A 24077-nucleotide genomic window follows, 5' to 3' on the forward strand; every position below is an offset into this window, starting at 1 on the left:
AGGCTCAAAATTTATCTCTGGGTTTTCGGGTCACTGGATTCAGTTTAGCGTAGATTCAAATGTTGTTTGAGTGTGAATAATATTAAAGTTGGTTTATGCTGATCTACTGTATTGAAAAGCTGGCCCTGGAGTTGGGTTATGGCTCTCTCTCCTCTAAATCCAAGCATGTTTGTTTAAAGGTTTCCTTCAAAATCTTTATCCCTTGTCAGGTGGACCACCTAATTGTGATGGAGAAAGGAGAGCTAAGCAAGACAAAATGATTTAAGGTAACTTGCTTTGCAGTAACTGCTTTCAGTAATAACTTCTCGTGTCTCTAGTAAATGGTTGGATAGAAGATGCTAAAGCTTAAGTTCTGAGGGTCTAAAAAACTGTTATAAAGGTGTGGGGATATGAAAACTTAAACTCTAAGGGGCTAAGAATGTCTGAGGATGCAGACGCTAGTATTTTAAGGTATGTAAAATACAAGTCATAACTGATTAAGAAGGTAATCCAAGCTAATGGAAACTGTTTCAGATTTATTTCCTTCACTATTTTGAAGGTTTAGAGTTTTAATTGATCAATGGAGTTCGGATGAACTAGTGAAACATTGACTACTATTATCAGTCACAATTGCAAGATCTTAAATTTCCTTTGGTTGGCTTGTAACTTAGTGGTGCTTCTCATCATCTTAAAAACATCTCTGTCCAATCTATATGTCTAGCTCTTTGGGCAGAGAAAAAAGGTTCTGGCTTTTTAAACCAATGTTTCTGCTATGACTTGAGGGCATGATACCTGTTAGCTACTTTTTCTACAATGAAGATTTCACTACAGATAACAAACAATGGTAATGTTGATATATCTAAAGCTTTTGTCTTTTATTGTAAACAAAAATTCATATGAGCTTCAGAAATTCAAGGGAGTCACCTCTCACAGGTCAAATGAATACCGGGTAAGTACAGTCTATGTTTCTCTACTTGCCTATTCCTGGGGTGTGGTTTCTCTCTCCCCTGATTTCCTCCCCTCCCCCAACTACCAGGACTATTGGCCCAAAAGTTCCAAATGTATGATTTTCCTTTAAGGTCCTAAACTTTAGCTTCTGTCCATAGTCTATATCTGTTTCAGCAGATTTCCTATTGGCTGACCGACACCCTCCAGGAATTAGCTGCAGACTACAATCTGTTCCAAATGGCTTCGAGCCCTGGACTTAGTGAAAGCTGATTGTGAGCCAATCCAGCCATTGTTATTGTTCTTCACCTGGGTCAATAAACCAGATGCTTCTGATGAATGACCCATTGCCTGAATCCTTTCTTGACCTTTGACTAGTATTCCAGGCTTTCTGGGTCCTGACAACAATATCCTAATTTCAGCAGGAAGTAGTTACAGAGATCATGTCACCGCTTATCCTCTACAAAAGGTTGGAATGTTAATTAGGGCAAAAGAAATCTCCCTGGCCTAGGGGACAAAATGGCTACCCATGGTGGCCATCGGGATCCCAGGAAAGGTTCCTGCTAAAACCAAGTTAACCTAAACCAATCAACAGGTAAATTCATTAACTGAAATAGTTCTACAATTTGTCAGGGCACCTGACCTCCTTTGTGTAGGACTAGTAGGCTATTGTGTGGCTGTAAGAAAAAATTGTTTCTATGCAATCCACTTCGAAAAAACCCTTGGAGAAAATCGGTGAAGAATAGATGTATTGGAGAATGTGTCCTTAGATGATTCCTCAGGAAGGAAGGTTGCTTCTGTGTCAGCCAATTAGGTATAGAAAAGCCATGATCCAACAACTCCAGACAGATCTGGAGTATGTAAGGAATAGCTTAGTGCCTCTAGCCAATGGAGTACTGATAGTCAATTATGGAATGGGATACTGTCTTCTTAACTCTTCCTCCTTTTCCTAATTCTACTAATTGCTCCCTGTTTTATAAACTTCCTGTCTATATTTCTTCAACAAAAATTCAAAAAAAATAACTAAATCCCTTTAATCAGTTGTTATTAAAGAATTATCAGACTTTAGGTATAGAACCAGAGCCCATACCTCAACAGTGAGTATCAAGCTTGGGCTATGGACTCCAACATCCCATATAGCAGAATATAGCTTCATGATAACATTACCCTCTTTCCTGACCCCTGTTTGGTTTTCAATAATAAACAAAAGATGGAGGAATATAGGGAAAGGGGGCCAAGAAAAGAACACCCTATGTGAAGGGGGGGCCTAGCACAGCACGGGTTCCCTATAGGACCCTGGATTAGGCATCAACCACACTGAAACACCTATTTTCACAGAGAGATCCTTTATTAAATAGGGAAGAAAAGTTTAAGTGGCTGCTTTCTGACTCTGGCAGAAGAACAACAGCACATTGCATGTGTTAGGGAGATCTGTGTTAGGATGGGCTAGGACTCAGTGATATGTTTTGATTGGGCATGTTAATTACGTGAACCAAAGGGGGCTTTTGATTGCTGGACCTTGGTAGCCTCAGGAATGAGTCTGGCATAGGAAAATGTCCAAATGAGGGAATAGACTTTGATGGTTAGCTTGAGGGGTGCAATAGGCCTGCCAGAGCTATGCTTGCTGTGTCTTCAAGCTGGCCAGAGCCCCTTCACTGTCCCTACTGGACCCAAAGCCCAAGCCCAAGAGAAAAGTACCCTGCCCCTGACTTGACCCAGAGCTCCTAGACTTGGAGATCCACATTAAAGATCCCTTTATTCAGCATTAACAGCCATACAATGTCTCAGATTTAAGGCCAAGAAATACTTCCAGGAGGGACTTTACTGTTCCACTAGCTCACTGTGTATGCTCCAAAGTTCTCATAAAAGTCTGTCCTCTGCCCAATCCTCTGCTGTCTCTCTTCCCCTTCACAGTCAACCACCATCCTGTTTTTCTTTTTAATGAATGTCTTGTGTAAGTTTTGTTGTGTGACTTTATGGTATTCCTTATTCCTTGGCCAACTTTGTGCTACAAAATCCTTTACAATGAGGTATAGATTTTTCCCAAAATCTACTAAGGAACTTATAATTTGGGAGTTATTGTGTTGTGTGAGAAACTTTTCCTGGGAAGATACAATAGTAACACACACACACACACACACACACACACACACAATAAATATATCTACTCTCCTCAGAAGGGAACCGACAACAGATCAAAATAATGATTATACAAATACTCAGTTTGATTCACCAGTGAGTTTTTTATTGGAGTTATCATTAGGAGTATGGGTGATGGATTACTTAACAGCAGAGATGACTCAAAAGCAACTACATCACCAGAAAGCCCACTCCAACACAAGGGATGACTCCTAAAAGCTACAGGCTTCAAGCTCTCTCACCAGTTTGCAGGGAGCTCTACCATCAGCTCTACCATTCTTTCTTTTCACCATTTAGTTGGTCAGAGTTTCCACTCCCAGAGAGTAGATCAAGGACTAGAAGATATTGTAGTTAGCATCTGAAATAATAAGTGATTATTGCCCTTCACTGATGCAGACTAGTGCAAAAGAAGAGGTAGGCTCATGAAAGGTAATAATGGAAGTTAATTTGATCAGAATTCCTTATATACACACATAGAATTTACAGACACACTATAGTGTTAAAATTGTTTAAAAGATACAAAAATTAAAGTGTGTTTTAGAAAAGTAAAGAGAGGCACTGTAGGTGAGGGCTGGTTTTTATGAAGTGGAAACTTCTAGTTTCTTTGGAAATTTAGTTATGTCAAATGAGGTTTTGCTGGAGGCACTTAAGTTAAAGGATGTCTTGCTAAAGGAGACACCTGAAAGGATGTTTTCCTGAAGCAGACACAGGTGAAAGGATATTTTGATAAGGCAAACACATAAAAGGATCCCACAGACAGTGGGAGAAGAGCACTGAGCACTGGTTTGGTTTGCTCTGCCTCGCTATTCTTTACAAAGGACAAGTGCGTATTGGTTCTCCTTACACAGTATTGTTGAGCTCAACTTGTGATAACACTGCCACTGAGAGAAACTTAACCAAGAACTGCTCATGAGGTTCCTACAACAGCTTGCTGCTTCCATGACCTAACCTCAGGCTGGTTGGCAAGTCTTGTGGTTTCTTCAGGATTAAACTACAGCTGCCTGGTGTCTGCCCACAGAAAGGACTGGACCATAGTTGCTGGTTCCAGCCTGGTGTCTGCCTGCTGCTGCTGCTGCTGCTGCTGCTGCTGCTGCTGCTGCTGCTGCTGATTCATACTCGGTGTTTGCTATAGGACTGAACTGCTAACAAAGAAGATTGAGCTCACACCCAAGAAACTATTGCTAACAGGTCCACTTCTGCCACATCCTAACTTTTCTCTTCCACTACCTCTGCTTGGTGATGGGCTAGAGAAGAGGTTGAACCCATATTAAAAGTAGGTTGCAAGAAAAATTGTGCCTACACGTTTATATTCAAAATGAATTCTAAGAATTAAACATAAAATTGATGTTTGCAAAAAGGACAATTAAGAAATGAAGGTTTATGGGACATATGGGGAGGGGGGATCTGGGAAAGGGGAAATCATTTGGAATGTAAACAAAGAATATAGAAAATAAAAATATTAAAAAAGAAAAAAGAAATGAGGAAATTTGAACCTGGAAACACAGTGAGAATAATTGGTGTCATTGAGGTCAAAGTGTGTTGAATTTGGATTCAAAAGACTGGCTCTGGAGAGTAAGTAATGACATGTCAGGGATTAAATAGCCTGAAAGCTAGATTAAGAATAATTTGAATGTAATGATAAAATTTCAATTCCAAGGCATTTCCAAAGGCTGACATAGCAGAGATGCAGGTGTTTAAGCTTTGCAAGACAGGGGGCGCTCGCGTTGGCTCTGGGCTGTGGCTGACTCAGCAAAGCTCCCTGGTCAGCTCACTGTATAGTTGTCTGGTGCCCTGGCCGCCTGCATCGCCTACGCCCCTCCACGCCCACCGCCGCCTTCCCTGACGCCTGTGCCATCTAAGCAGTCTCGGGAGGGACCAGCTGTATGATTAAGCTACAATCTCCAATGAGTAGACATATTCCTCAGTCCTGTGGTGCTCTCGGTCACACATTTTTGGAGTTTCTGAAGGGCAGTGGAGATTACTGCCGGGCGCAACACGACCTCTGTGCAGACAAGTGAACTGTAGAAACTCATTACTACTCCACCAAGAAGCTCCCATAAGAGTGAATAACCTGGACACGGGCGTGCTGAATTGAAATCTGCAGAGCATTTTACAAGAGCTCAGACCTGGATGGGGTAAACCTCAGTGCACTTCCTTTGTACTGTATCACTGGATTGAAGAATCACTGTTTCTTGTTAGGAGGGTCATTTCACTGCCCGTTTCTCCCAAATCACACTCAAAGCACTGAACTTTTCAAGTGGAGTATATTGAATATTGAAGTAGACTTCAGGTTGTTTTCTGGTTTTGTTTTTTGTTTTGAATCATTTCTATATTCAATTTTTTAATTCTTTCATAACCCTATTGGGTGTTTTGTTTTGTTTTTGAACTAAGTTAGCATGGCTCGAATGAACTGCCCTGCTCCAGTGGAAGTCACATACAAGAACATGGGATTTCTTATTACACACCATCCATCCAATGCAACTCTAAACAAATTTATAGCGGGACTTAAGTATGGAGTTGCCACAATAGTAAGAGTATGTGAAGCAACTTACGACACTCCTCTTGTGGAGAAAGAAGGCCTTTGTGTTCTTGACTGGCCTTTAGATGATGGTGCACCACCATCCAACCAGATTGTTGATGACTGGTTAAGTCTTGTGAAGATTACGTTTCGTGAAGAACCTGCTTGCTGTATTGCTGTCCACTGTGCCTGCCGTAGGCCTTGGCAGAACTCCGGCGCTTGTTGCCCTAGCATTAATTGAAGGTAGAATGAAATTTGAAGATGCAGTACAATTCATAAGACAAAAGCTTTAAACAGCAAGCGACTTTTGTATCTGGAGAAGTACCATCCGAAAATGCAGCTCCGCTTCAGGGATTCCAGCAGTCATAGAAACAACTGTTGTATTCAACAAAACCGGGGTGCCCCATGCCATTGCCTGGGGAGTGGAACTTCAGACGGGACCTGATTTGTCATAGGTAATTACCCAATGTGTTGGCTTATGAAATGAATCTACTGCAGTGGCATAGGAATATTGAAACCCAGTTTTACCAGGCCAGAGGCTTGACAGAATTACAACCTCTATATTTGGGCAATGATCAACATGTTTGGACACTTAGCAAACGATTTTTGCTGCTCAGCATTTAAAATGTGCTTATTATTTGTACCAATTGACCTTTGCTAAAATAAGGTATTGAGTTATGTCATTAAATGTTCTCCTGTGCCAGAATATTATTAGTTTATAAGGAATTTAGACGGATTAGGTACCAAAATACACAGCCCAATACTTGTATATTTTTAGCATCATACAGAACCAAAGTTCCAGGAACTAAGAGTTCTCTAAACCTTCCATGGTGTGTGTGTTCCTTCAGTCATTTCAAACACAGCAGGGCTCTCTCGGTCTCTGCTTGCTCACCCTGTTTACCTCTCCCAAACTTACACCAGAATATATCAGGCTTGCTTGGCCATCAATGTTTTTTATTTAGCTAAATAAATAAATAAATAAATAATCTTGCACTGATTATTTAATGTCTCTGTCTTAATTTGTGCTGTTCTAGGAAACCTCCGTTTGAAAGTTAAAACTTTGTTACAGAAGTACATATTTTCAATAATGTCTCAAGACAATAAGCCTTATAATTAATTTAATGTTTGCACTCAGATGTGCAACCTAACAGGGAGGGCCTGAAAAAGAAATGAGAGTCTATTAAATATTTTCAGTAATATGTTGCCTTTGTCTTGTGTAAAACATGTAGAGTATGCTCTTTAATTTAGTAAATATTCCTAAGATGTAGAGATAACAGTTGTAGGTAACAAATTCTTAATCAAAATTTGTGAAATTCTTATGTTTTCCATACCTATCAGAAGTTTTCCAACTTGTTTGAATTATGGTTCTCCCCTTCTCTTCCCAGTCTCTTGCAAAAAAGAAAAAGCGGGATTTGCTAGGGAACTGAGCAGAAATATTTTATATGCCTTTTGAACTGTGTAACTTAATAATTGTATACTAGATCATAATTTGTTAGTTATTTGATAATTAGCTTTATTATGTAATCAATAAAATGGTGATGTGTATTAATGATAGTTCAACCATATATTTATACTGTCTGGGAATGTGTGGTTATAGTTCTGTGAGAGAAATAGTTTGTCAGTGTCACCAGCTTGTAAAAATTTAGTGCAAGAGCTTCAACATCTAAATAAATGATGAAACACAAAAGAAAAAAAAGAAAAAAAAAACAAAGACGAGTCAGAATATTGAGAATGGAGCTACCTCAGGTATCAGGGTGAATAGAAAGGTAAATGTGAGGTTTAAATACAATTTAGCTTCTCATATGCAATTTCTCTGAGACCAATTTCTTACTTAGGTTTTCCTCTTGGGGATCTACAATAAAATACTGGATGACGTTAAATCAGGAACAACCTTGATCAGAATTAATGCAGCAGATGCTGGCTCTTCACTAGAAGCCCTGCTAGAATTGCCCACTTCTGCATACAGTTTAATATTCACATGTCATGGGGATTATGAACTAAAAGGTATCCAAGACATAAACGTTTAAGTGCATTAAAGAGAAAGTGGTTAGGTTACTTATAACATTGCCTCATGTATCACAAAATACTTCCATTTTTCAAGAAATCAATAAGATCTGTCAAGAGACAAAGGGAAAAATTAGAGAACACATCCTGGAGAGAGTAATAGTGCAGCTAAGTGTACAGGGCACAAAAATTATTTTATCTATTCTTATAAAATAAAATTAAATTAATTCATCTTCTGCACATATATTCTCCTATAACCATTTCCACTATAGAGTTAGTTAAAACCCAGAATTCATAGAAGGTGAGGGTAGTCTAGTTCCAGAGACTGGAGTGCAGAGATGGGGGCATGGGAGAGTACTTAGAAAAGGGTCCATTCTCAGAAGAATAGGTTGGAGGTTCTGTGGCTTACTAAAGCAAATATAGTTAACAATAATGAATCAAACTTCATACTTCTGTCTTCTTGATATGCAATGTCTAATGCACATGTGAATTCACAAAACTTGCAAAGATCAAGGCAGCTAAAACTTCCAGTTGGATGGGTGAGGGGCTACCCAGGCCCTATGTCTGGATGAGAAACTATAGATGGTTGACAGATGCTAGGGAAGGAAGAGTCACTTTTCTTTGGAGGAGTAGCTACTAATAGGTTGTCTATGCTCCAATTTATAACCCCATATCCATACACACATGGACATCATTAATTTGGTTCAATAGGGTATTACAAATAAGCATATAACTACATTTACCTGATACATAGTTATATGTCATTAAAAATGATAAACAACCTATAATTATATCTGAAATTATTTTTGAGCTTATGCTCTGCTGGAGAAAACTGTAGACTCAACGTTTTCTGTTCATTGAACAATGCCTATCTATGCTCCTTTAAGCAGTCACTGATGATGTATGTTTATAAGCACTGCTCCTAGAGACTTTGCATTCTCTCTTGTAGGTTTGTCTCCATTAAACAAGCATCAGACTTAAATACTTTCTACATTATCTACTGTATAATCTGGGAAGGAAGTTATAATGTTATAGGGTATCTTCTTTTAAGATTCTTAGAAAGCTCTTTGTCCAGATGAAAAGACTTCTTATTTGCACTCTTAATATTTCTGTTTTTAACAAAAAAATATTCTTAGAGCCATTTGCTATCCATGAAACTATACCCTGCTGCCATAATTTGCTTGTAGAGTCTTTCATTATTTGTAAATACTGGAGTGGGGTCATTTTTATTTGAAGCTAGCCAACCCTTGGCACTTTGGCATTTATTATGCTTGAAACAAATAATTTCATTTTACCTATCTCTTAATCTCACCACGTGTGGTAATATTATACATTCAATACTACAACGTTCTTAACCAAGTGCACCAGTGAATTGAGTACATTTCTGTCCTCCATAGTACTACTATACTTATCTAGAGTCTCAGTTGGACTGATGTCCAAGTTGAGTCTCTAATATAGATTGCAAGTGTTATTGGTTATCAGAGTCAACATTAGGGTCATTCTCTGGAGCATTTGGAAATGGCCTCGTGAGTTACCTAGGATGCACATGCCATAGTAGTTGGGAGCCAAAAGAAATCTAGTAAAACCAAGCTCATTTTTTTAAATATATAAGTTTTGCCTTTATTTAATGACATTAGATGTTGCAATAGTAAATTAAATCTAATATTGAGGTAATATTACCATGACAACTGATAAAGGTTTTCTAAGGAATTACAAGATAAAAGTACCATTCCGCACAGATCACTGTTTAAGATTTAGTTATAAAATGTACATTTTCCCGAGGGTACAATTATTTTAAAGAAAAATTCCTCACAACTACACACATTTAAAAAATCGTGTGTATTTACTTCCAATTTAAAAGTAACTCCAGGAGCTGTAGAGATTGATGTGCAGTTAAGAGCACATACTCCTTTTCGAGAGAACAAGAGCTCTGTTTCCCACACTCACATCAAACATCACAAAACTGCCTCTAACTCCAGCTGCAGGAAATCCCATGCCTTCTTCTGGCCACCTGTCTCCCAGAAACACATGGCACCCACTCACAAAGACACACACGCATACAAGAGAATGAAATTAAATCTTTGAAACTAATAAATTTATACCCATTCCTTTTGAAATTCCAAATCTTAGTACAACAGCCAATTAACTTTTCATCAGAAAATACTTCGCCATTAACTTTCCACTTAGTATTTTTTTCTTATTCCATATATTCTTTATTTACATTTCAAATGATTTCCCTTTTTCTGGCTCCCCACTCCCTGAAAGTCCCATAAGCCCTCTTCCCTCTCCCTGTTCCCCCATCCACCCCTTCCCACTTCCCTGTTCTGGTATTCCCCTATACTGCTGTACTGAGTCTTTCCAGAACCAGAGGCCACACCTCCATTCTTCTTGGACATCATTTAATACGTGGATTATGACTTGGGTATTCAATGTTTCTAGGCTAATACCCACTTATCAGTGAGTGCATACCATGATTGATCATTTGAGACTGGGTTACCTCACTTAGTATGATGTTCTCCAGCTCCAAGCTCATTAAGAGACCTGGACAGAAACTGCAAAGATTTATTTTAACAATATAATCATATAAGCCCTCAAAGGTCATTTCTACTGAACATTATTTGCTAATGAATCCCACAGTTCAACCTATATTCAATGCCAAGAGTCTGCCCAATTCTCTGTCTCTCTCTTTCTATCTCTATCTTTCTGTTTTTCTCTCTCTCTTTCTCTGGAAAGCAGCAGCTGAAGGGAAGCACTGGTGATTGGTGTCACGCTGATAGCAGACAGCTGATGACAGTGATGGGCCATTTATGGGGTCAAAGCTACTGACAAAACAAAACATAAATATCTGGGACTGGCAAGAATGCCCAGCAAGAAATTCTGACTCTTTTAACTCTTAAGTGTACATTCACATAGAAAGATACATGCACATTTAGTAATTAATCCCTGGTGGTAACAGCAGAGAATTAAGTAAGGATTGAATGTTATATTTCCTTTCTCTCTGATCCAGGAGTCACCAGGCCTCTCACTGGCCAGGTGAGAAGGAGGCCTGAAACCAATTAACTCTTTGTGTACCAGGAAAAGAAAGTCATGCTCAAAAACTTTCACGCAAACAAATATTCATAGGCACACACATTCATACACACATTCATATCAAGCTTGACCACCTCTCTCATCCACTCCACAAGTATTTACACACACACACACACACACACACACACACACACACAGCCTCCCAAGGTTATATTTCATTGAGAAGCACCAGAACAGAAAGAACTCATTTTGGATGAAAAACAAGATCCAACCTTTATTGCTCAGAGGAAGAAAGGGCTTCCTACCTCTTTATTGCTGAACGAAAGAAACCCTAGTCCATAAGAAAAAAAAAACATATCCTTATCAAAAAAAGCCCACTTTTAAGGGAAAAAAAAAGCTGTCTCATGGTAATAAAAACAAAACAAAACAAAACAAAAAAACTGCCTGCTCTCTCTGTTCTGTTCTGCTCTGCTCATTGTTACCATTCTTAGTTCTTATACTTTTCAGGATACATGATCACATGGTATTCCAAGCACCCTTTTCCAAAAGTTCACAATAAGTTTAAATCATAGATTGAAGAAGTTACAGCAAAATATTTACATGTGTTTTCATTAAGACTAGTTATCTAATTAAACATTCATTATCTGCCACTAGTTCCAAAGTCATTAAGAGTTTAAAAAAATAATTTTTAGTGTCATAAGTTAGCTTTGCTTTTTCAAGAGGCAAATCATCTTCCTTGTGTCTCATTAATTTTGAACTTTTATATAGATAAATCCAGTCAATATTTTATCTTCTGTACTTGCACCAACAATAGATTGTCTATTCCCAATTTATGACCTTAGTTATCAGCCAGCCTAGAAGAAAGGTTTTACTTGATCCTAATTTTATTTCAAACCTGCTCTCTATTTTAGAGCAATTAGCCTGTGACACATGAAGGTTTACAATGCCATATGTGCAGCCATTTCTGAAGAGGGCTCAAAATTACTAGTATAAATTTAGGAATTCTATAGACTCATTATTAGGAATTATGAAATCATCAATTTATCTACATAGCCTCAAAAGACAAAACATCTTTGTTGATCTGCAGAAAAATCTGACTAATAGGGTGGACCAATGCCCAGGGATATAATAGTGACAGGAAAGGTATATCAGCAATAGGAATCAATCCTGAAGTGAGATTTCTGTAAGTCTTGCAATTCAGAATTTTCTATTGCAGCCATTCAAAACTATGAGTCATCTCCAGGAAGTCACTTGCATGCCTTTAGCCTTTTCTAGATATCTCCTGACAATTCAAGAAGATGATTAGACTGTGAATATTGCCATGGAAATTACAAGAAGCTCATAGTACATGTAAGTATGGACATTCTAAAATATTGTTGTGACTTGATTGGAATATAAAATCTGCCACACTGAATAATTAAAGGATCATTTTTATACATGCTAAAATTTCCAATAATCATGGTAGCAGTCTATTTTTGTGGTTGTTCTTGGTTTACTTTGTAGAAAATACTGATGTACAAAAGTAGAAAAATCTGCAAGGAAAAAAGTCTCAGGCTGAAGAGAAAGTTAAAATAATTAGATGTGATTAAATATATTTGAATATGAGGCTTAAGGGTGGGAATTTTTTAATAGATGGTTAATGTTCATCAAGTAACAGTTATGTGGAACATAAAGAACATTGCTACCTTTAACCCAGAAAATCACAAGAACTAACTCTTTGGAATCTGTCAAAAGACTGGACGTTTTGATCTAGAAGGGGAGGGATTTGTTGGGTATAAGAATCTCCTAAGAAATTATTACAGATTGCAAAAGTTCATTAAAATAAATGTGAACCTGAAGTTTAAATTTTATCAAGTCCTAATATCCAGAATAGTTCAGAAAACCACGGTCATAAAGGATTCATTGTCACAGAATATTCTTTTAAAAGAGTAATTATTTGCTGATTCCAGTTCTCTTCTGAAAAGTATCCTACAGAAATCTACTATGTTGTAAAGTTTTTATTAATCTATTCTAACTTGTTTATAATTATAACCTGTCTACATTCTATGCATTCAATATGCTGTCTCATAACTCTTGAAAGCATTATTTGATATTATACCTGATGTCAGCCCAAAGGCCAAGAGGTAATTAAAAATCTTATTTACAAATAAGAGCTAAAACTCTCTTTTCTCTATCTTGCCATGCAAGATGTCTTCTCCAGTTCTTATTTGGCTTCTGTAAAAATGAGTTTATCTTCAGCATTTTCTATCATCCACAGTAGACTTTCTACAACTTTTTATGTAAATTTAAGTCAGAATTATGGGTATCCCACCTTTAAGAAATATGAAACACTCCTAAGTTGATACTCGATGACATGTCAATGGTTGACTTTGGGGAAGAATAGGAGATTGAATTTATCCCAAATCTGCTTGGTCTTTACCCCATAGATGATTGGGTTGATGGCAGGAGGGATGGCTACATAGAGGTTTGCAAACAGTATATGGAAGGAGAGGGGGATATTGTGACCAAAACGATGGGCAAGGACAGAGAATATTGCTGGTGTGTAGAATATAAGAATGACACACACATGAGAGCCACATGTGCTAAGGGCTTTCTGGTGAGCATCCCGGGAGGGAAGGTTAAAGACAGCACGAAGAATAACAGTGTAGGAGATGCCAATCAAGATCAGATCTGACATGACAGTCATTATAGGTACTGCAAAGCCATACCAGATATTGATGGAGATGTCAGCACAGGCCAGACGAGCAATTCCGATATGCTCACAGTATGTGTGAGGAATGACGAGCTCTCGGCAGAAAGGCAGTCGTTTTAGCAAGAACACACACGGGAAGATGATACAAAAGCTCCTGCTGATAATCGCCACCACCATCTTAATAACAATCTGATGGGTGAGGATGGTGGTGTATCTTAAGGGGAAGCAGATAGCAACATAGCGATCAAATGCCATGGCCAGCAGAATAGCAGAATCCATGACAAAGCTGAAGTGGTGGAAAAACATCTGCGTAAGACATCCAGGAAATGTGATGTGCTGAGGACCCAGCCAGAAGATGGTGACGGTTTTGGGAACACATGTATTACACAGGATGAGATCTGTAACAGCCAGCATGGAGAGGAAAAAGAACATGGGCTCATGCAGGCTGCGCTCCATAAAAATGAGGTAGAGTAGGATGCTGTTGCCTGCAAATGCCACAAGGTAGACAATAAAGAAGGGGATCCCAATCCATGTGTGGAATTGCTCCAGCCCTGGGATTCCCAGGAGGATGCAAAGGCCTGGATTGAAGCTGCTGAGGTTGAATGTAGCCATTATGGACATGGATTAAATGACTCCCCTAAACTGAAAACGAAACGGCATGATAGTTACAGTGATCCAGGCAAACTTTCCCAATACCTCATTTCTATTATATTTTCCAAGTCAAAGACACAATCAGTTTTTTCATATCTTCAAATTGTCTTAGTCATAACTACCTCACACAAAGGAAAGCTCCTCATCTATAAATGATTATTATATTGCAAGTGCTCAAACTTACATATCATCCACTCTTAACAAGACCTGTTTCCTAACATAAATGCATCTGTTTTTCACTTGCAGTTATAAGTTTAGAAAAGATCCAGAAATGATTTTTCAGAAAATGCAAAAATAAAAGACATATTTTAAAAGTATGTCCCAATTTACTCCTTGTAGTTTACCTGTCATCAAGGCTGACCTTAGCAGTAGGGTTTATTGGATATGAGAGCTGAGATCTATCTGTCCCCACCACAGAATAAGGAAGGTTGGAATCAAATCACTCCCAGAAAGGAAGATATAACAAGGCTGGTGTCAACACTGGTTCTCACTTATGCTCAAAGCTAGGCAACATCTCCATTACAAGAAGATCCAACTGCAGGAGTTTTTGATCTATAAAGATGCTTTAACATGAGTTCAGTCAAAGGTACAAGGATTCCTGTTTTATATTCCAAAGTTGTGTATAAACTACCTTCCCCACTTGTCACACATCTATAAATATACACCCAGATGATATCTGTAGAAAAAAGTAGAAAGCTTAAAAACCTAGATGTAATAACATTACTTTAATCCCAGTCCTTGGGAGACTAGAACAGGAGGCTCATCAATTTGAGAACAGCCTTGTTACACAGAGAGGAAAGAAAAAGAAAAAAAAAAAGGAGAGAACAAATTTCATGACAAATTACAACTAAAGACAACTTCTAATGAAGCCATATGATTCAACTAATATTCTAAGTATTCTTACAAATTGCAAAGCTAAAGCCCATTGATCTAAAGAAACTTGGTGATAGATATGTATATAATTAAGTCATATAAAATAGAAAAAGAAAGTTCTGTCTTTTCATTAAATTTGCTGAAAAAAAAAAAGATGAGCAACACTAGTTAGCAGCTTAACAAAGACTTCAAAAGGCTGATGATACCCAGTTCTGTAAAGTGTCAGGTGAAATAAGGAGGTGGTATAACTATTGTTGTAAAGAATTTACTGTCAAGCATTCCTGAAGATTAATTTAGCGATATGTATTCAAAAAATAAAAAAATAAAAGAAACATAACACATTCCCCTAATGGCTTCAAATACAGGAATGTTCCTAAAGAGTAGATTATACAAATATCTAAGGTTATACTATGACAATTATTAAATTACATTATATATATATATAATGTGTCCAGTAACAGTGTAAGAAAAGAGTATGCAGACTTTAAGAAGAATGAGGTAAAACTATGCACATGAAAGTCAAAAATCGCTGGAGTACTTTTGTTAAATAAAGACCAACTGGAGCACACAGTTACTACATGTTATTAGCACTGACTGAAAATCTCAGCATTTACTTCAGCTGTCCTAAGGGCAAATTAATGGGAACATCATTTTGAAAGTTAAGTGGGGAAGAATTTTTTAACTTTTAGCTTTTATAAGCACATACACATATGCATGAATATATCTGTTATCATATATATGTACTTTGTTTTAAAATGAAACTATTTCTGGGCAAGGTGTCTCATACCTTTAATCTCAGCACCTGAGAAGGAAGGGCAGGCATATGAATCCCAGGTCGGCCTGATCTGCATAAATAAAAGAAATTTTCTGCATGAATGATGATTAAAATGATACACTTAAGTCAGAATAAAAACTAAGGGCCACTGAGAGGACTGTGAAGTTACATGTGCTTGCTTGCTACCAAGCCTAATTCCCAGAGTTCCATTCCCAGGACCCACTTAGTTATCAGACAGAACTGACTCTGCATATTGTCTTCTGACTTCCATACATGTTCTGTACTATATGTATACACACACACACACACACACACACACACACATACACACACGACATAACGTAAAAAATTACAAAGAAAAAGGTTTAAAAATGTATGAATGAAGGATTTTATAATACTATATTTTACAAAAACAAATGTTTTGACAACTGAAGCAAAACAGATGAAACTCAGAAAAAAGTATGAATTGAAAAATATTGTTCATAAGTACTCAGAAGTATAAATAGGCTAAATTATGCAAAATAAATAAAAATATTCTCAGAAATTATCCCCTTCCAAGTAATGCCTTATTCAGACAGTTTAAGACTATTTTTATTCTGTTTGTTTTGTTTTCATGGTGCTAGGAACTGAACCCAAGGCTTCACAAGTGATCTGTAAGCACCTTATCTAATTATATTCCCAAATCTATCTTCTTACCCTTAAAGAAAAAATAACTCAAGGAATTCTCAAGTAATTAGTAGGTCTACAGAAGATTAAAAGTCTTCTATGCTTGCTTTAAAAGCTCCTATAAGCATTTTGTGAGAACCTAGACATTCAGTCAGTCAGTCACTCAAATAAGGGTTCTCTGTTGACTGGGGAGATAGCTTGGTAGTAGAGTGCTTGCCTTGTACACACAGGTCCTGGGTTCAATGTCTAGGATTGTTTGTTTGTTTGTTTTGTTTTTGTTGTTGTTTGTTTTCATTTTCTTGAATCAATATGTCTCCACATAAACTAGACCACAATTATAATCTGTAAGAAGTAGTTATTTTAAAATGTTCTAATGAAGTAAATAGTGACAACCTGGACTACTCTAACAAGAGAGGTTAATAAATTAATTGTAACATGTAAGAATATAAACATAAGACTCCTGTGTCCTTAGGAGCATCAAAGGTGTTGAAAACAAGAAAGCTCATGGTCATGTACTCCAAGCCAGAATTTTACTTGTTCCTTTGTTGTTGTTGTTGTTGTTGTTGCTGCTGCTGCTGCTGCTGCTGCTGCTGCTGCTGCTGCTGTTGCTGTGGATAGATCCCACTTTATATTTAGTTTTAGAAAGTAATTTTAATAGTTGTTTAAAGCAGGCTCACTTCTTTGCTACCTGCCAAGGCTAACAAGTTAACTTGAGAACACATTTCTTGAGTGTTTAAATCCTCCTCATATTCTTAGCACACTTGTAAGCATCCCATCTGCAATACATGAGTGAAGAATTTCCATGAGTCTCTTGGTTCTCTACCTTACAGCCCCTTAGTGTGATTGACTTTGTTGTAGACTTGTGGTTCCAAGATGGCACTCTAAAGATTGCCGATCATTCCCTTTGCCCAGACTAAGTATTACATTAACAACAGTCCTAGACGAGACTTTAATGGGAAAGTTTCATATGGCCTTTGTCCATATCACAAGTGAGATAATTTCAGTTTACTATGTCACCCCAAATGAAAAACTGCCAGCCTTTGTTTGATCTGCTCAGATGTCTTTATTTTGCTGAAAACTTATACTTATCCACTATCTACCAAATTTCCTCACCATATGAAAGTGGTGAAATATTTCTAGGCATTCATGATTATCAAATCACAGTCATAATTACACTATTTTATTTGTTTCCTGATGCTCTCTCATTTAGGAAACTCTAAATCTTAAAAATCCAGAAATCATAGGTGTTTGTTGTTATTTCTGTGGGACAGAATTTGATTCTGTCTCACTCACTGAGTGCATATAGTACAAACAAGTGGGGGGGACTTATTGATACATTAATTATTTTGATCAGTCAATAACTATTAATTATGTTATACATAAAGTTATTATTGTCCCCACCCATGAGATTCACCCATCTCCCCATGTCAACCTTCTATCACAACATCCCACCATAATATAGAAGACAAGCTCCTAAATTTTACCTCTGAGAATTGCATGAACATTAGCTCCCTACATTTAAATACTCCTGAACTGAAGAAAGGGTCTCACCATCTCACCATGGAATCCACCAGAGCTGGTCCTCCTCACTAAATGATAATCTCTGAAGAGACTCATCTAGGTATTGAAAATTGATACCTTCTCCAATTATCATTAAAATCCGAAGGTCCTAAGGCTCATTTCAGAAATTAAATTTGCATTAAGTATGTGTGTTACTCCATGGTGAACAGAGAAAGTAGTTATCTTGGTACTTGCTCCCACACCACCAAAAGAATATGTTCACAAGTACAAACCTCTGCTTGCTTATATGAAATAACATGTAAGTCTCCACAGTGGTTTTCCAGTCTCCATTCTTCAGATGGATGCCTGCAGTTTGATATGTCCAAGCCCCCCACCAAAAAAAAAAACTGTTGAGAATACATATTTTCACTAAAGGTTCTCATGTTCTTAGGGTTAGAACATTTGCCTTCCCCAAAAGAATGGAAATGCTTTGAGGAAAGCATTGGAATGCACTAAGATTTAAATTGATAGACACTTTTCTTTTACACCATTGTTTTACGTGATGGTATGCTATAAAAATATAGGCAAGGTTCTAATCTGATTCTTTCTATTTCATAGAGCCCACCTTTGCCACAGCTCCTCTTCGCTGCAACAGCCCTATTTCTCTCCAGATATAGCAGTTTGACTTCCTTTAGGAGTCCTGCTTCCCACAAGTTTATTCCTTGGAGGTCTGGTCCTTTTACAAAAGCAGAGTTGAGACTGGAGAGTCCAAAAACGCAGCAAGGAAAAGGCTGATGAAAGATCTGAAAAAGCAGCCTCAGTGTCAGGAAAGACAGACAAAGGAACAAAAGTAGCATACAGGCGACCATGCTCACAGCAAGGAGGAGCCAATGCAGAGCCTAGAAGGTGGAGTGTTGATAAACATCCCAGTCTTCTCCAGGGATCATAAACTAGTAGCAAAAGAGAACCTTGAAGCCTGGGAGAATTAGGTACCAAACTTTCAAGTTAGCCTAGGACATGAGCAAATATCCAATCAAATTAAGGCCTTGATTCCTTATGAGCCTATCCTGCTCATGTTAGTAGAAGTTTAAGGATCTTAGAAGGGAAGGGAGTGTACTGTGAAAAGATAGAATGTATTTTCCTTTTCCTTTCAATGGACAGCAATCCAATAAGGGTTGAATTAAGCAAAGAAAATCAAAACATACATTTTTAATATTCACATGATGAGGGGGAATTCAAAAAGAAAGACTCACAAAACCAGGAATTATGTGTTTTTAGGCTTGGATTTTTTTTTTTTGAGCTATAGTCAGCCATTACTGGTACTAAATTGGGTGTCTAAACAAAACCTGCTGGATGCAAATTCTTGTTGTCTTCTCTGTTTAATTTTCCTCAGCAGATACTACACTTCTAGAATGTGGCTTTTCTGATAACCTTACAGGCAAGGTAAAGCACGACCTCTCTAGATTTTATTTCTTGCTTTGGGATAGAATTCTAGTTTCCATGAAAAATTCTATCTCTCACAGCGTGTTTCTGGGAGATATGTGGGGGAAGAAGAAAGAGAAAGGGAAGAAGTCTGAAGGAACATTTTGCTTCCTGAAGCCTTTCTCACTTTATTTGTTGTAGTTCCATGCCAAGGAGCTGCACTTAGGAGAATTGTGCCTAAGCACCAGCATTGCTTAGAGACATTGCTGAGTGATTGATCTAAAAAGATCCATAAACTAAGAGCTAGTAACCTACCCCCACCCCACCCCCGACATCCCAATACAAATTTCCTTAAACTTCTTTTTTTTCTTCTGTATCCATGGATGTAAGCAACTTTATCATGCATAGTTAGTTAGTACCATTGAACTGAAATAAAGCCTTTTGGAAATTTAGAAAACAAAACTCTGGGGACATTACTGGCATTAGCTGCCATCTTTGCAGGTTCAAAGCAACCCGTGTTTCCAAACTTCAGCACCAGATGGTTCCCCCATCTTCTTTGTGTGGTAAATCAACACTAACTTTGGTTGAGCCCAGTTGCCATAGAATCAGATAGTAATCTATTTCTGTGGAGCCTGAGTACCTGATACAGAGTATCTCTAATACAGATAAAATTGAGGCTCAAAAGCCATAGATACCCAGCCCCAGTGTTCAGTTTAGTACCCCCCCAGTAGAGAAATCTTTCACATAACCTCTGAATCAAACAAGGAAATCTATATACAGAGTCCAGAGCTAGAGTTCAGTTCTTGGTCTGTTCTCCCTGTCAGAGAGAACATGGCTGCATGGCAATGGGTAAGGGCTATGGTAATCAGTTTTCACACACATGAACATGTAAGGGAAATTTTGGAAATATTTAAAGACAAATTCCAGAGTCAGACATGGTGGTACACATCTGTAATCCCAGCAGAAGAGCCTGAGACTGGAAGATTGTGAGTTCAAGACTAGCCTGAGCTACTTAAATAGTTCAAGGTTAGCTAGTCTGTGCTACATAACAAGACTCTGTCTCAAAAGACTGCACAAAATAAACAAATGTTAAGCATAAAGAGAAGTTCCTAGTATTGTGTGTGGTAATAATTATCACCAATCTCTGGGTGGAAAATACTTTTTGCATGAGTCTCCAAGTTTTCTGACTGTGTAGAGTGACTAATGAGTCCAGACAAACTATTTCCTAAAAAAAATACAGGTTTTTCTCAGTAACTAACAGTCATTTTGAAGCACTTATAAGGCAAACACGTACTTACTGTTCACTGCATACCAAGAATAATAGATGTGATGAGGTGAGGAGTATAAAGAAGCAGGATTGTCTTGCCTGTTCTCAATGACAGTCTAGACCCTTAAAGCTGAATACACTCATCATCATTTCACTGAAGTCTTAAATGGGAAACCTATGGGCCAGGAGAATGTCTTTAAAAATACAGTGGTCCAGGACACAGGGTCTAGGGCAGTAAGAAATCAGAGAAGGGAAATACAGGGAATTCTAAATAAGAATGTCGAGACAAAACTATGTGGATAGAAAGGAAATTAAAAATTCTATGAATGTAAAGACCTAAAATTAAGCAAGTGTAGCGATACTTTTTGTTTTAATTAATTAGTAATAGCATTAGCCTGCTTCATGGGTTTATTTTCATCAATTTCCAAAATAACTAGAGAAAAATACTTTAAAAGTCTAGGAATATGACCAATAATTTTTAACGGTTTTGAAGGAAAGACAGGTGAGTTTAGGACATAACACAATGGATTAAATAATGCACAGCAGCTGTAAGCAGATTAAAAAACAAAATGTTAGCAAATTCAGTTAAATACAATGTGCCACACACCTCTGGAGGTCGGAGGACAACTCTCCACCATGGTTCCCAGGGACTGAAATCAGGAACTCAGGCTTGGTGTTAGGTACCAAAGAGAGAACCACTGGGCCATCTCTTTGGCCCAAATTTGTAATGTTTCATTGAGTTCTAATAAAACAGCCACTACCAGAGTCTCTTGGGAGCTGCCTAAGAAGCAAGGAAAATGACACATACACTCCAGGTCTAATGTCATTTCAGACTCACTCCCTACTGCTGACTCCCACAGGGACTCCTTGTATTCATTGTGGCTAAGTATGAATGACTTTATTTCCACTGCAGATTTTAGATTGCATCATCAGATCTTTTTGTTTGTTGGATGGTTGGTAGGTTGGTTGGCTTTTTTATTTTTTGTTTGTTTGTTTGTTTGTTTGTTTGGCTGTTTTTTTTTTCAAGACAGGGTTTCTCTGTGTAACCCTGACTGTGCTGGAACTTGCTCTGAAGACCAGGCTGGCAGTGAACTCAAAGGGATCTGCATTTAATTCCAGCACCTCTGCCTCCCCAGCGCTGGAATTAAAGGTGAGTACCACCATACCTGGCAGATTTTTTTTTTTTATAAAATAGGTCTATGCATAGCTTCCACCCAATATGAGCCAGCCCATGTGTCTTAGTTTGGGTTTTACTACTGTGAACAGACAGCATGACCAATGCAAATTTTATAAAAGACAACATTTAATTGGGGCTGGCTTACAGGTTCAGAGGTTCAGTCCATTGTCATCAAGATAGAAACATGGCAGCATCCGGGCAGGCATGGTGCAGGAGGAGCTGCGCGTTCTACATCTTTATCCAAAGGAATCCAGGAACAGACTGGGCATGTTCAGGCATCTAGGAGGAAGATCTCCAAGCTCATCCCTACAGTGACACACTTCCTCTAACAAGGCCACAGCTTCTAATAGAGCCACTCCCTGACTTGAGCATATACAAACCATCACACCAGGTATGGTGTACATTGTATTGGTAATTGTCATATGCTGTTTGAGTTCACTAAGAAGTTGATTCTGGAAGTAGGGTTGACCCATCCATCCCCCATTTTATACCCATCATATTTACCTCAAAGTGTCCTCTAAGATCTCTCTAACTCTGTGACAGGAAGAAAAGAACAGAAAAACAGCCCAAGAGAAAAAATAATGTGCCCTTTAAGGATGCTTCTTTTGCAGTGGGATCAATGACTGCAGACTTCCAGGTGAGAAGAGAGACAGAAGGCTTCTGTGACATATCCATAACCCAACCCACCCCTGATAAAAAAAAAAAAAAAAAAAAGAAACAGTATAGATGCGAAGCCACTGAATAGCACTCTTAAAAATTGTGGTAGGGATGCTATAGGGTAGCTTTCCACAAGTGATGGATTCTGGCAAGGGCAGACTGAAAGGTCTGGTGCAGGTGGGGAAAGACTCAGTTGTTTTAGGGACTGCCCACTGGGAGTCTGACCATGCTCCAGTGAATATATGGGCAACATAGATTGAACTTGATAGTTTTCCTCTTCCTCGTCCTTTTCCTCCTCCTCCTCCTCCTCCTCCTCCTCCTCCTCCTCCTCCTCCTCCTCCTCCCCCATCCTCCTCCTCCTTTTCTTCTTCTGGTTTAGAGGATGTCACCAGGTGGCTCTGAGAGGACTGGGTAGTCACCATTATCAGGGAGCAATGTGTAAAATTTCCAAAATATTGATAAAAATACTATCTTAATTTTTTCAAACGTGCCCTTTGGAATAGCTTGAAAGAATTTCAAATAGAGGTCACTGATGTTTACCCATGCTATAGAAATGCCAGTGGTGTAGGAAGAGAAAGAAGATCAATTAATGGAAGCATATCCATGGAGAGAAATATCCTTGGAGGGGAGGCTCAGTCCGAATTTCAGCTGAGTCTCCACTTCCCATAGTCGGCTTCAGTAAAATGTGTGCAAGCCCCAGGTTGGTAAAAACACCTTCTCCTGTGTTATTGTCCTTTTATTTGGAAGCCTTGACTCAAAGGATACTCTGTTAACCACAGGATACTTTATCTGGAACTCTAGCTGACTGGTTCAGCTTGATTTCCTGTGTCAATTTCTGCTAGATGTTTTGAGCATCAAATTTAATGATGTTATCTATGTGTTAACTGTGTGTCTATCACTTGCTTTTCTGTTGCTTTGGCTTGTTGAATGAGCTCACTCATTCAAAGTCCAAAGCATGACTAGCAGAAATCATTATCCATACTACACAGAACTCCATGCTAAGTCTTTGTTAATACAAAATAATGAGACACAGAGTATGAAAGCACAAAAATTGAACTTCCCTTCTGGAGAAGCTTGCTCCAAGAGTTAGGGAAGTAAAGATAAATTGAAAATAAATTATGCATGAATTCATGTAAATAAAATTCAAGACTTGGAGTTTTATGAGGAAAAACATATATGCATGATCCTAGGATGTCAGGAGCTAATACAGTAGCAGGTGATCATCCTGAAATGGCCTGCTTTGGATTATTATATAATCTGTGACAGGTGAGCCCTTATTAAGCAAGGCTGTGAAGGACTCATTTTAGGGCAGATTCCTGCTACTAATATTCTATTCCTGTTATTATTAAACACATATAATAATCAATAAGTAAGAGCACACCCCTTTGGAGCAGATCTCTGCAGATCCACGAAGATGTACTGCCTTATATTGATGCTGTGTACACAAATAGATGACTTAAGTTTTAATGATGATCCTATAAGAATTCCTAAAATTATATCTGTGATTATTAAGCTCTTTTATAAGGGGACTGCTATAAGGTTCTTTTCAGATAGAACTACATAGAGAACTCTGCCAATCTCACAAGTGTCCAAAGTCAATTCGTCATAGATGGTAACCAGACTTTGTACTACTGACAGCACATTCTGAAAGGTTGTAAAACAATTAAATGAAGGTCATAAAAAAGGGAACTAGGATTTATTATAGGTACTAGGACAGAAGATAAAATATTGACTGGGTTTATCTATACAAAACTTCACTTATAACTTAGTTGTGCTTTGAAA

General features: G+C 38.0%; 1 protein-coding gene and 1 pseudogene across 1 annotated transcript; one reads left to right on the plus strand and one right to left on the minus strand.

The window, feature by feature from the left end:
- Positions 1-5459: 5459 nt before the first annotated feature.
- LOC127682870 (protein tyrosine phosphatase type IVA 1-like) lies at positions 5460-6026 on the plus strand (annotated as a pseudogene).
- A 6945-nt stretch (positions 6027-12971) lies between these two features.
- Positions 12972-13928, minus strand: LOC127680639 (olfactory receptor 52H1-like). Its single transcript, XM_052176236.1, has one exon. The coding sequence runs from the start codon at positions 13926-13928 to the stop codon at positions 12972-12974; it is 957 nt and encodes a 318-aa protein (XP_052032196.1).
- Positions 13929-24077: the final 10149 nt, after the last annotated feature.

Source organism: Apodemus sylvaticus, chromosome 1 (genome assembly GCF_947179515.1).
Source record: "Apodemus sylvaticus chromosome 1, mApoSyl1.1, whole genome shotgun sequence".
NCBI classification, from domain to species: Eukaryota; Metazoa; Chordata; class Mammalia; order Rodentia; family Muridae; genus Apodemus; species Apodemus sylvaticus.

What these genes read in the sequence shown, in the direction of transcription:
- LOC127680639 (XM_052176236.1), bottom strand. Translation starts at nt 13,928, where the DNA reads ATGTCCATAATGGCTACATTCAACCTCAGCAGCTTCAATCCAGGCCTT.